The following is a 13,518-nucleotide window of genomic DNA, read 5'->3' on the forward strand; positions in this document are numbered from 1 at the left end:
CAAAGGCTCACCTGTAGATGGGTTTAGTGTGGGTGTCTCTGTACCATAGCACCATGTATACCCGATCTTCCCTGATTCCTGGGTCAATGTCACATGGTAATGTGGCACTCCTACCCAGCACGGCGTCCACCGATGAGACGATCGCTGAAAAACAGACATATCTTTAATGCAAAATCTGCGCTCGTGACAATTCGATTAAGTACAAACGAAGCTATTTTCCTGCTGACTGATCATCTGACATAATCGCTCGTTGGAATATAACGAATCTGCGTTCTCATTAGTTGCAAAATAGGGGCGAGTGATAATCGAGTTACTGGCAAAAAAGAAGTTGTGGCGAGGAAAATGGAGCGCTGCTACATAACGGTCATTGATGATTGGGACAAAGGTGATTACCCATTCAGATCAATAGTCATTTGTCAATATGGGAAAAATATTGTGTGGGAAAAACACGATTGGTTTACAGAAAATTCAAGATTTGGTTTAATTAACAACATTATTTACATTTTTCTAGACTATACTTAGCAGTGGCAGATCTAGAAAACACTGTAAGAGGACAGTGGTTGGGTGGTCTAACAATACACTAGAAAACAGAAAAATACAAAATAAATAAATAGTTTTATTGAATATGTACTTACAAGGAGGTGCATTTTGGATGTACAAATAGAGCAGGTTTTCAAATTAGAAATAAACACTTTATACAAGCACTTTTTGTGTACAATTTAACATCGTAGTAAGTTTTTCAGTTACTTTTTTAGCTAATAAGATGAACTTATATTTTTTCAAATTAAAATTATAGGTGGTTATGGCATTTTTAAAGCTTATTATTTTTTGATATAAGTTTCAAGTCGACGCGGCTTTATGATGCAAAAAAGATTTATCACTTTTTCAACACCTACTGTAACGTTTGTATGAATGTTGGCTAATGCCAATCAAGTTAGTACTTCCGCGCTAAGATTCAAAATCAAGTCAACTTTTAAATAAGCGAGTGGATTTCCAGGAGGGGGGAAGTTGTCTATAGCCCCCTTCATAGTCCCGCCACTGGTATCTAGTCTTGGTATCCGACGCGTCATACAAATGCAAATACCTCTGCTCTGTCTTGTCTCGTCGTTTTGCCTCTTGCTGGTCAAATTAAAGTTCCCAATAGAGATTAGTGTGTCAATTTCGCTGGGAAGTAGCAGTTTAAATGGGACACTTAGCAGTGTCTATTGAATCTTTATTGCATAGGTTGAATCGAGTATTCAGGCAATCGTTGGCACAAAGAAGACAACGTTCCGGGCAATTACCGTGAAGAGGCCTCAGCCTCGGCACAATGACTTGGGACAGCTCATCCCGTTTTCTTTGTCCCATTTCGGAGCGCACTTCACACCACATGCATGAAATAACTCACTTTGGACCGTTTTGCAATTTTAGAAGTATAACACGTCAGATGCAGGTCCATCAAATTATTACAACTTGCTACAATTGAAAAGAGAGTGGAAAAAGTACAAAAAATGTAATTTTCGTTCTTTACCGTTCTTCTTTCGAATCGTAAAGGAAATGCAGCGAGCAAACCGAGTGATGTTCATTCAACTACAGAAATACAAACAACTTAGAACAATGAAATCTTAGCAGATAAAATATTCACAAAAGGAGATTGAAATGATGCGAGTTGGAGGAAAAAAGCTCCTGCATCCGGCAACTTGCAAAAAGAAGAAGCTTTCGGACGAGTATTCGTTCCGTTTTCCGATAATTCGATCAAACTTCACGGATGTACTTCGACGATTTTTATTCAGCCAACTACGTGAATAGTTTTGTTAAATACTTTACCTATGCAAAACTCATTATCATATAATCAAAATATATGCATTTTGATGCTAATATTTTTTGAAATGAATTCGTTTACGACAGACATATGGTTTGGTAAATTGGTCCAATTAGGTCGTTTGAGTCTAAACAACAATTAATTCGAAACGATCGCTGGAATTGTCGCGCGTGATAGAGAAGCAATAAAATCGCTTATTATAAATCAATTAGAGATAGAGAGCTTCGTTATGTTTGGTTAATTGATACCAGCAGATTGTACGGTTGGAGAAGGGAGAATCAATCTGGAGGTTTCCGTCTTCCTCTGCCGCAGGCAAACGCCGTAATTAACTAACTCGGTTACGATAATTAAATTTATAGTAAGGAATACACCAAAAATAGCTCTCGGCGGATAGCTGTTGATATATACTTCTCGGAAATTAAATTTGCGCCACTGATTCCCTCAAATGATAGTTACGTATAGTTCCCACGCAAATCTTTTAAGTGATACCGCCTACAACTTCCATCGAAAAAAAGCGACACAAATGAACAAAGTTTTTAATTAAGAACGGAAAATTTACGCTCCTAACACAAGTGGAGAAACTCGACTAAATTTCTAATTTTTTAAACCCTCTTCGGGAAGTTAGCTTTCGGTTAACAGAGAGTTAATTCGGCAGTTCGTTGGAATTCGAAAAAAAAATCAAATCACAGTTATTCGTCGTAATTCCTTATTTATTTTGCCTTACTTTTACGAAATAATAAATTCAAAGTTTAAAAAATCATAAAAATTGTGTTTAAACAGAATTAATAAAATGAGCAAAAAATAGACATTGCAAAGGTGTCAGGTCTTTCCAAATAAAAACTTCGGAAAACCTATACAATTATTATAAAATCTACAGAACCAGTCCATTAATTGTATTTTTACTTATCATTAGTGTCGATGTTGTGGGTAGGTGTTGACTCATTAAATTTTCATCTTTACAAGCGTAGAGGCGTGAAGCAGTTAATAAGTGTAAATTTTGAATAGTGTTAATGTTTGTCGAGGCCATTCTGGCCCGAAAGCAGGCCGTCACAGTGACGGTTGTGATTAGACTAATCCTTGCGGATCGGTTAGTGCATGGGTCTGAATATAACTCTGTCAGAGATTGCAGAAAGTGTTGGTGGTTGTTGGGGTTGACAGCTGCTACAGTTCGAACATTCCAACAACGAATTCCTGCCACTTTTATACACACATATTACATATTATTCAATACGGGCGTCTGTCTCGTGCAATTTGACGACATATTTGTGTGGCATGAATGAAATTTTGCGATCTCAAGGGTCGGATAAAAGAGGGCAAAGTGCTCGTCTGCCATTAGACCGAGAGTGCGTCGAGAGCAATTAAGCCCAACTATTTGTCATCAAATGTTAACAATCCGTACCATTTTAAAGCCCGTCGGTGCATTTGTAGTTTTGTTTACTTGTTCACGTGCAAATGTTAAATGTCATCTCAATTTGTCCTTTTTTAATTATCAACGTTTCAATGAAGCAAACAAGCTGTGTGTTCAACTGTTGATGAAAAAAATCGCGATTCGATTTATTCCCTCGACCCAATTCAAAACATCCGAATTGGGATTTTTTGCCGCCTCGCTTGTATGTACCAACTACTCCGAGTTTATGTTTTATAGTTCCTGGCAAACACTAGAAATGTGAGTTGTTCGAAAAGTTATATTAGTTGAGAGTTTGCAAGCGGTCGTATAAGATGAAGATGAAATATTTAAATGAACCGATACAAGGTGTTGTGATTTGAGGACGCTGTAGACATTTGCATTTATACGAGTACTTTTGGGGAGAGATAAACTTTCTTTCCGCCGTTTCGCCGATATGCTGAAACATTTCACATGATCGTGTCACCCCCTCTTATATTAACGCAAGTCCGAGATAAAAAGCAGAGACGAAGGGAAGGAATTGGAGTGATTTAGCACCTAAATAACAACAGCCAAATCGCCGAAACGCCTGCCTTTTCACGGCCAGTTCGAAGTGTTCATCAGGAAATGATGTTAGAAACACCTACTACAGGAGGCGCAACGAACATCAATAACTCACTTGAATTTTTTATCGCTCATCCGGGGCGAACGCTGACTGAAATTTTAGGCAGACGAACTGATCAATAATCATCGGGGTACAGTCACATTTTAATGCTTGTTTAAATATCAACAAAGTCAATGAAATAAAGTTTTGTATTACTCAAAATGCACTGATTAAGTCATTAAAAAGTTGATAGTGTGAGTAATTGTAGCCATTAAGTGTGGAGTAATAATTTTGTGCTTGTATTGGTGCTGATAATAATAATAATAATGTATGAGTAAATCACCGAATAATGTCACGTATCAGCCAGTAAATTTAATTAGATATATTTGAAAAGGCGCTTTATTTGAAATTTTGATTAATTAAACTTTTGATACAAATTGGCGTTACAAATGATTATGGCGGCGCAGTCCGACATTAACAATAATAATTAGTGACATTTCGTTTATCCGGGTTGCTAAAATTGAATCTGTGCATTTACGACAATAAAACGAACGTGTTTATTAATTAAAGTAAACCCAAACGTCCGTTGGTGCTCGATATAAGTAATTATATATTCACAGATACATCGGTATCGAATGAAATTTGCATTTAGATTCAGCAATAGGAAAAGTGGGCGATAGAAGTGTGGCAATCTCGGTGTTCGTTTAACCATAAAGTAAGATCAATGGTATGCATATGAGTTCGGAGCTGAGGGATTTTGATTTAAATTTTCCTTTTTGGATGCAAAGTGTTTAATTTGAGATCTGAAAAGTTTCGAGGAAGTAATAATTTATCGCGGCTTGTAGTTATACAAAGCGCTAGTATTATGCAAAATGCGTCGGTTTACCCTACCTGCACCGGGACTCACATAATTCATACCCCATCCGCCGCAATTGAATTCGACTTGTTTGCTACTTTAGGTCAAACACAAATCTGACCCTTAAAACGATTAAATCTTTTGTCTTTTTCAGAAAAACGTCCTTCAAAAGTTGCTAAATATATAGGTTGGTCCAAGTGTATCCTGTTTTGTAAAAGTTTTCAACACAACACACTAAACATTGAAAACATTGATTCCAATATTTTTGCAAAATTTTGAAATATTATGCGCAAACAGTATTGAGGTGTGGCTGGTTATCTATTGTTTTTCATTTATATTCTTTTATGCGTCTAAATGCAATTTTCTCGTATATTTTAAAAACGATTGTCGATAAATTGTAGACTTTATACGTTTATTATATCGACATTTTGTATGTGCAAATCCTCATTGGCGGTGTATTTTTCCAAATAAAATAATATTATTTTTTGATAAAGAATACATTAATGTTATTACAAATGCCGTGAAGCTTAATTATTTATTTAAAATATAAAATGATTAATTAGGTATTTAGCAAATATTGACAGTAATATTTTACAATCTGCGATAAATATAATGAAAATCTTTTTGACAAAAATAATCTAAATAAACCATTAACAAAATTCAGGCATAATCGCTCTGTTCCAAACAGTTTGAAATTTTAATAAACGTTTTTACAACAGACGTATATTGAATAATTTATGACGTTATAAATTATAATTACAAAATGTGTAATTATTTTCATTAGGTCAAACGCAACACACGACAGCCAAGTTTATTAGCTGTTACGTCACCGTATACGCAAAATTACCATGTCACCCTCCTAAACGCTTTGAAATATTTTTCCCTTGGACTAACAAAAAACCGAATTTTTGTGTTAGTATTACAATACGCGGTTTGTGTAACAGCTTTGCCCGATTCTACTATCTTAATTAGAATATATCAGAATCCTTAAATAACAGAAAACAGAAAGCTTCTACCGACTAACCGAGCGTTTTAATTATAAGCACAATAAAGTGTACAATTATATTACAAACGGACGTTTCTCTCGTCTCGAGTAACAAAACTACCTAAATGCGGGTTTTTATCTGCAGACTTGCGATTTTTAAAGACAAATAGCAACGACGCTCCTGAAATTGATTCTTTTCAAAGACTTAGTGTAAATCCTTAGTGGAAACGAAGACGCGCGACCATCCACCATGCGAAAGTCGTTTGTCACGACTCCGCAAACTTTCATTCCTGGTTTTTACGAAAAATATTTATACGTAATGTGAGCACGAGGTGATGGGTCGAGATGATCCTTCCGGCGGTGAAACAACTGTTGACATACACAAGAGCGAAACTTACAAAACCAAGTAACGAGTTAATTGAAATTTGCATCAAATGTTTAAAATTACCTTAAGAATTATTGTTGTTTTTTTTTTTAATATTAACGTTCGCGCAACTTAATGCATCAGTGTTGTTCGTTCTTTATGCGCGAGCTTCATCATTACAAATTGAGTTTATTTACGACGTTAATTTCTGCACCTAAACATGTTTCCAGACGCGAGCTTTACTCTTCAAAATAAGCACAACTTGCAGAGAAATTAAAACTTGAACTATAACATAATTTTTCGACTGCTATTAACACTTCCAATTAGAAATCACAATTTTTTGTTACTTTGAGTGAATCTAAAGTGAAAAAGAAAGCGGCAGTGCGTAAAATATACATAAACTAGTTGATAAGTGTATCCTGGTTGGTTGTGTTTTATGGTCCTTTGTGGTTGGCACCCCGGAGACACAATGAGTTGTGTGTTGGAACCGGATGCTGCTCAAAGAGTACGCTCTACATGCAACCTGATTATTTCCTACGAGTGACCACGATGAGGTGAAACCCGAGGGTTTTGGCAATTGGATACTTAAAAAAAAAATAGTTTCAATTTGTATTTCATTTTTAAACAGCTTTCTTTTTCAATTCAACTTGTTTTGTAATTTCTAACTATATCTGTATTATACAGGGTGAGTCATATACAAGGCTGCGCCAAAACTTGCGCCCGAGAGAAAAATTCCATATAAGGCAAGATTCCAGGAACATGGAAAAAATGTTAAAAAAATTTTATCCATAAAAATTTCAAAGTTTGAGGGTTTAAATTTTGCACTTTGACTTGATTTATTTCTGTTGGAAAAATAATTTTCCAAGTTTTTTGCTATAGGCTATTAAAAAAGGAAACAAGGAAACTGTATCAAATTGTAACTCTGATTAAGGTTATTTGTGGCTTTTATTGGCAACATTTTTGTACTTTTAATAAATAATTGTAAAAAAACATATACAAGATCATCAATATTATTAAATAGACATAAAAAAATGTCAAATGTCAAAAAATAAATGTCAAATTTTTTTAAACTTTTTTCCATATTTCAGGTATTTCACCTTACTTGAAAATTTTTTCTGGAGCGCGAGTTCTGACGCACCTGTATAATAAAGATTCTAACCGATTTTCAGATGCAACCCAAAATATTTTCTCACAGCTAACTTGGCTTTTGTGGCGTTTGCAAAATTTAAATTTAAATCAAAGTGATATGTCATGCATTAAATTTGACAGTGTCATCAATTCTACCTTTTTCCCTTTGAATTCGAAATGTAATCAAACGACAAAAAAATTAACATGATCTTGATATATGGAGAATGCCACAAAAATGCTGTGGCTAAATCTGTACCGTCAAAGGTACACCGTAGTACGCAAAGTTATAAAAGCTGTTAAATCTTTCGCAGATATCTATGTTTATATCTTTGAAAAATTTCAAGCAGTACATCTGAAAATGTATTTTTGGTTGCGTGTGAAAATCGGTCAGGGTCTTTATTTGTTTATTACATGTGACTCCTGCATACGAGTTTGTTAAGTAATGTTGCAAATGCTATTGTATTGCACTAACAATAGCAATATGTAACTAGTTTTATAAACGCAGTGAAGCGAGTGTTTAATAAAACGAATGTCTAGGGAAGTTTATACACGTGTTACATACTATACTTTTTCTACGACCACCACAAAAAAATACTTAAAATAAAAATTAAATAAAATGACAGAAAGCGCACTTCAGCCCGTGACTAGTACTACAGTTGCTATTAGCAACGTAACTAATACGCATTTTAGTCATGGCATGTCAAAACGTATATAAAAGGTCACTTAGCGTCATGGAAACATATACGATAATACGTGTTTTAGATGTGGGAGTAGAAAAAATACATTACAATATTTGTACATTCGGTAAACCTCTTACAATAGAACTTATTACGATATTTAAAACTCGGCTCCTTTGTCGTGTCGTTCTTAAACATCTCGTTCGTACTGTAATACTTGACTTACCGTACTTATAAACAAAATGTACTATCACGTTAGAAGTTCAGTACGAAATTTTAATGTTTCAATTTTTTAAGAAAGTAGAAAATTATTAATACCTCTGTAGGTATGTTGCTTATATACGTATGCGTAACACAAACTAATAATCGCATGAGGAATTTTCCTCTCAAACTTCAACCGCAGCTGAGACCCGACGAAGTTGATTACTGGCAAAAACCCTACGTTGGCCCCACATCCAAAACCAGAGGCGTTCGGTTGTATCAATATAAAAAATAGCAACATGGCTGTCCGTTTCAGGTACATGAAGCAAATTAAAGGCGAAGCGCGGGATACGGGACCGAATTTCACCCATGGCCGACTTCAAAGACTGCAAAATCGCTTCATGTCGTAATTCACACTCGAACTATTCCCTGTAATTCAAACCCGAAAGAAAATTACCTTGAACGGCCATACACCTCGGATTTAGTGCAAATCGTAAAAGGACCGGGACTCGATGGCGGTTGTTACGACACCCCATAAAGCGGGAAGTGAGCGGGGGAGACGCTAATGGCCCCGAGCCCCATTAATGCCGATCTAATTACGGTTCGACCCGGAGAACTAAAGGGTGACACCTGGACCACCTGGACTCATTGATGGAAAGTGAGGGAATAAGGAAAGTGGCGGTTGTGGGAGCCATTGATGGATATGCCAAATTGAATTCCAGATAATTGAAAATATCAATTAAAATAGCAATATTTCTACCTGACAACGTATATTGCTGTCGTGTTACTCCATATGTCAAAAAATAATTTATAAAAATTACAAAATTCAAAATTATAGTTAAACAGTTAACCCACTTATCACCTAACTGTCAATAAAATTTATAAATCCAGTTATATTTTTCAATCAATACCTTTTTTAATGTTTTATGTAAGATTTATATTACCTCAGCTCTAAGATGTAAACAAACCAGTGGAGGTAGAGCAAAAGAAGTTAATCCAGATGCACTAAATATCAATTTGCTGATAGAAAATCCAATTTCAAATTTATAAAAATATATTCGTTTTTCTAAGAATTTTTCATTTGTAATAATTTAATAATAATAAAATTGTTTCACAAAGCTTGAATATTTTTATTTTCATTTGTATCTTCTATTAATCCAATTTCCCGTATCTCTGTCCCTCAGTGCAGTTGTTTCTCGAAAATGTTGCTATTCATGGTACAGGAACGCTTTAGGAAAGTGTAATAACTAGTTACACTTTTGGAGTATAATCTTGACGCAACGTTTCCGGGTGCTTCGCTTCTGTCCGCTCGCTTTTAATATAATTTCCATGTTTGCACCGAGCAGTCCTACATTGTAAGTTAATGGCAGAGTAAGATGGTTTGCAATTCAAAGCATAGTCGTCGAGACGCGCGATGAATAAAGATAATTAAACCGCTCCGGGGATCATTTAGGCGAGCTGGCCGGCAGCTAACAAGTCACGGCGTCACCTCGCAACAAACGACTCCGGGAACATCATTTATCCGAGAACCCGGAGCGGCCGCGGCCTACTACTATGCACCGCTAGCTAAATGGACATCATTATTTACCGGAGCCAGTAGTTGATGTCGGAGCGCAGCAACGCTGACACGGCTCCCCAATTAGTTTTAGCTCTAAAGGTGCTTGTAAAAAACTAATTTTTCAGTTTTATTGGGGGCTTTTATGTTTTCATTGAGCCGAACATTTTCGAGGACTTGTTAGCGATCCTCTCTTTATATTCAACAAAACACTCCAAAGTAAAATCAATACACTTAAGCATTTTAAAAAATGTAGTCTTTAGGAATCTACGGATCACGGAAAAGGAAGTTGTGTTTAGTTTTTGTTTAATGTTTTGCGAGACAGGACTGAAGGATGCGTAGGAAGACACGTTTTGTGAAATGACTCAGTGTCTTGACGATGAATTACAGGCATTTGTTTACAAGCTCAACTACAAGGATAGAAGACCACAGTGATAACAAGAAATTCATGTCTTAAGGTGAAAATAAACACTTCTTTCTTCTAAATTAAGATTATTCACACCAAACATGTTACACTAAAATAAATAATTAACATTAATGATTTTATTCATTTGTATGATTAAATTAATAATAATTTTTGTTTTTGTGTGATCATTTGATTTATTTTACTTACCTATTTATTTTGACATCTTTTTTTTTAATGGATGAAATAGTGGGTATTTTTTTACTTTTTTGTGCCTTTTTTAAGTCGATCGGAACAAATTCTAGTGAAATTATATTCTACATAATGAATTCGTTTAGATTATTTAATTAAAGATTCTACAATATGTCACAAATATTAAAATAAATAATTATTGATTTTATGTCGTAATAAACGGTGTTCGTTTTTCGAGCTCCACAATGGGGATCTCAGTTATTATAAGAGATACGAGTTCGGTTAAATTAGGGCAAAGTTGCGCATTTTGATGCTGAACAATAATCTAAAAGAAAATTTAATGTGTCGCTTTTAGTTTTTGAAGTATTGGAAAAAAACAAGAAATTTATAATTTTCATTTTTATTTTTTCAAGCGAAAACTAAAAGACCTAGACGTTTTTAACTAGGACATTCTTAAGGCACTTTCTTACAAGGAATCTAAATCTGTCATCGTATTTTCCAAGGCGCTCTTGATATCAGAGTTACAACACTCAACTTTGGATTTTCTTATATATGTATCACACAATATGATCAAATTTTACATGCTGATCAAAATTTAAAAAGAGCGTTTTTGCAAAGAGAGCTTTGGAAGAAATGCCACCAATTGTAATTAACAAACTAAATTTTGAAAGGGGTGCATTCGAGAGCATCTTTTGTAACTTTGTGTTGTTTTGTTTTGCGAAGAATTAATTCTAGTTTATCATTTTGTTCCTGTTTCAAAATCTTAGTTTTTAAGAAGGTAAGCTTGACGGAAATGTGACTTCCAGATCCAAAGTCAACTGAACTGTCAAAATCTAGTTTCTTATTTTTTTTTAATTTTGATCAGCATGTAAAATTTGATTATATTGTGTGATACATCGTTGTAATAAGGAACAAAAATTCTTTTCAAAAATACCGAAATCAAATATGGTGTCCATAAGAAAATGCAAAGTTGAGTGTTGTAACTTTGATATCAAGAGCGCCTTGGAAAATACGATAACAGATTTAGATTCCTTGTAAAAAAGTGCGTTAAAAATATCTTAGTTAAAAACGTCTAGATCTTTTAGTTTTCGCTTGAAAAAATAAAAACAAAAGTTACAAATTTACGTTTTTTACCAATAATTCAAAAACTAAAAATGACACATTAAATTTTCTTTCAGATTATTGTTCAGCATAAAAATGCGCAATTTTGCCCTAATTTAACCGACCTCGCATCTCTTATAATAACTGAGATCCCCATGGTGGAGCTCGAAAAACGAACACCCTATATATACATAAATATTTTACAAAGCCTTAAAGGTTTAGGTATATCAAGTTTTTGCTTGGATTTAGTGTTGAAAACATTCAAGGTTTGAGTCCAAAATGAAAGCATAAAATTATGAAGAATAGTTAGAATTTGATAAGACTTTATTGTTTCAAAAGCTCTAACATCTGAAGCTTTTGTGTAAGTTTGAAATAAGATGTAAGATTATGTTGTTGCAGGCTGACAGCAAATCTTTGTTTAGCCGACAAAGGATATAATCTCAGTTTAATCAACTCCACAAAATTAATAATTAATTTTATGTTAACATATTTCAATCAAGAACTGAATAGAGTTGCCCTACAAGGCAAACTTTTTACATAACAAAACCCAACTATTGACTAGTTCACATCTCGGAAAATAAATCCACATTAATTTTCATGTAGAGATTCTTTTCTTTTATGAAATGCATTTGTCTGAACCTTGTTTCAAGTTTCGCACATTTCTCGTCACATTTCATTCTTTCTCTTTAATTTCATACGTGTCATAAAACGCATTTTGTTTTTTCTCCAGCCTGAGGTTGATTGAAATAGATTTGGTAGAATAAATTGTTGCATGAAGAAGTGAACGTTCTGCCAATCGCAGTTTTCGATTAGCTGATTCTGAAGTTAATCAAATATTTTCAGAATTGTGGTTTATGCAATATCGTTGGGAACCGATGTTTAATTTCCTGGAACCGCTGATCAAAAATGTAGTGCCCGGGATGCCAAAACAGCACATTATGTTTTGTAAATAAATTAGCGTAATATTGTGGAAACATTTTCAGCTTGACTGGATTTAGGAAAATGAGCTGCTGAAATGATTTTTAGGTTTTTCACTGACCCGTAATAGAATATTATTCCGCTTGATCTTCGCTGTAATTTCGTTATGACGCTTAAATTTATTTTAGTATATGAGGCTGGTAATGATGTGATTTCTGGTCGGCCACGTGCCCAAAAATCTCCCGAAACTGAAATCAATTGTAATAGTAGATTTAGCTTAAATTGATTTTTGTTTGTCATGAATATTCTATCAGGCGCTTCAGCAATATAACCAATTCCTTGCCGTAAATAGCTGCATACTCTCGGTTCGCACAACACGGCCGATAAAGTTCCATAATTTGCGTTTCAAGCCCTATTTCTCTGAGTTAGTCTTAGCGTCAGATTCCAAACAGATGGCTACTTGGCCAACTTCAATCCATAAACATCTTTCAACAATTTGTCAGCAGTAAACCAAATTAAAATCAAATTTAGCTTCGCTTAAATGGTGCGGTTCGCTTGAAAGTTGTCGGAATTACAAACAACAAAGCTGCACTTTACTGAAATAAGCTTTCATGTTATGAAATTATTTGCAGTTCAAGTGAATGTTGGATTGGAAAGGACGTTATGATATGCTCGTTATGCGTTTGCATTAAGGGCAGTTGCTAGTCTAGAAGCCTCACCATCGCTAAATTAACAATTAATTTAAAGTTTGCGATTACGTAAAATCTAGATGGGCTTTGGAGTTGATTAGAGCGCTGTTTGCATGCCATTGTAAATAGGCGGAGGCGGCGACAGAAGTTTACAAATGCACTAGTTAAAGCCTGGATCAGGGCCCAAGTTTCAATCAGTTGAAAAAATAACAACTACCTGCCGACGGCTTACAAAAGGGATAATAAAGATTGATGAAGGAAAATTACCAACATTGAATCAGTCTTTTTACCAAGAGGAATTTGCATTTTATTCGATTTTATTACAAGAGAAAGTAATATTTTCAGACGTTACTCATTTCTAAATTAATGACCGTACTCTTGACTTTAATTTATACAGAGTACAACTAAAAATCAAATGGCCCAAAAGTAATGTATTTTTATAAAAAAATTATAGCGTTTGTGGCCACGTTTTTTCTTTGCATTGGTGCTTTTTTATTAACGATAAAAAATATATAAGTGGGATATGTACTCGTAATTTATAAAAGTTTCAGTATACGGTAGTGAAAAACGAAAATATAATTCTCATGGACAAATCAAAATAATTGAATGAGTTTAAAGGGGTTGGGGTTGTGGGGGATGTTTGGTGCAAAATCTGTCAGT

At 34.6% G+C, this 13,518-nt stretch overlaps 1 protein-coding gene across 3 annotated transcripts in view; it reads right to left on the reverse strand.

The window, feature by feature from the left end:
- Positions 1 to 13,518, reverse strand: part of LOC123010822 (hemicentin-2) — a 128,234-nt gene that overhangs the window by 68,038 nt on the left and 46,678 nt on the right. For all 3 annotated transcript variants that reach the window (XM_044407964.1, XM_044407965.1, XM_044407966.1), the window contains exon 2: positions 12 to 144. In XM_044407964.1, coding sequence (XP_044263899.1) covers positions 12 to 144 — 133 coding nt within the window. The remainder of the gene's footprint in view (positions 1 to 11; positions 145 to 13,518) is intronic.

The sequence above is a fragment of the Tribolium madens genome, unplaced genomic scaffold, assembly GCF_015345945.1.
Source record: "Tribolium madens isolate multiple individuals breed KSU strain unplaced genomic scaffold, Tmad_KSU_1.1 Scaffold_91;HRSCAF=231;Tcas5.2_LG7, whole genome shotgun sequence".
Classification (NCBI taxonomy): Eukaryota; Metazoa; Arthropoda; class Insecta; order Coleoptera; family Tenebrionidae; genus Tribolium; species Tribolium madens.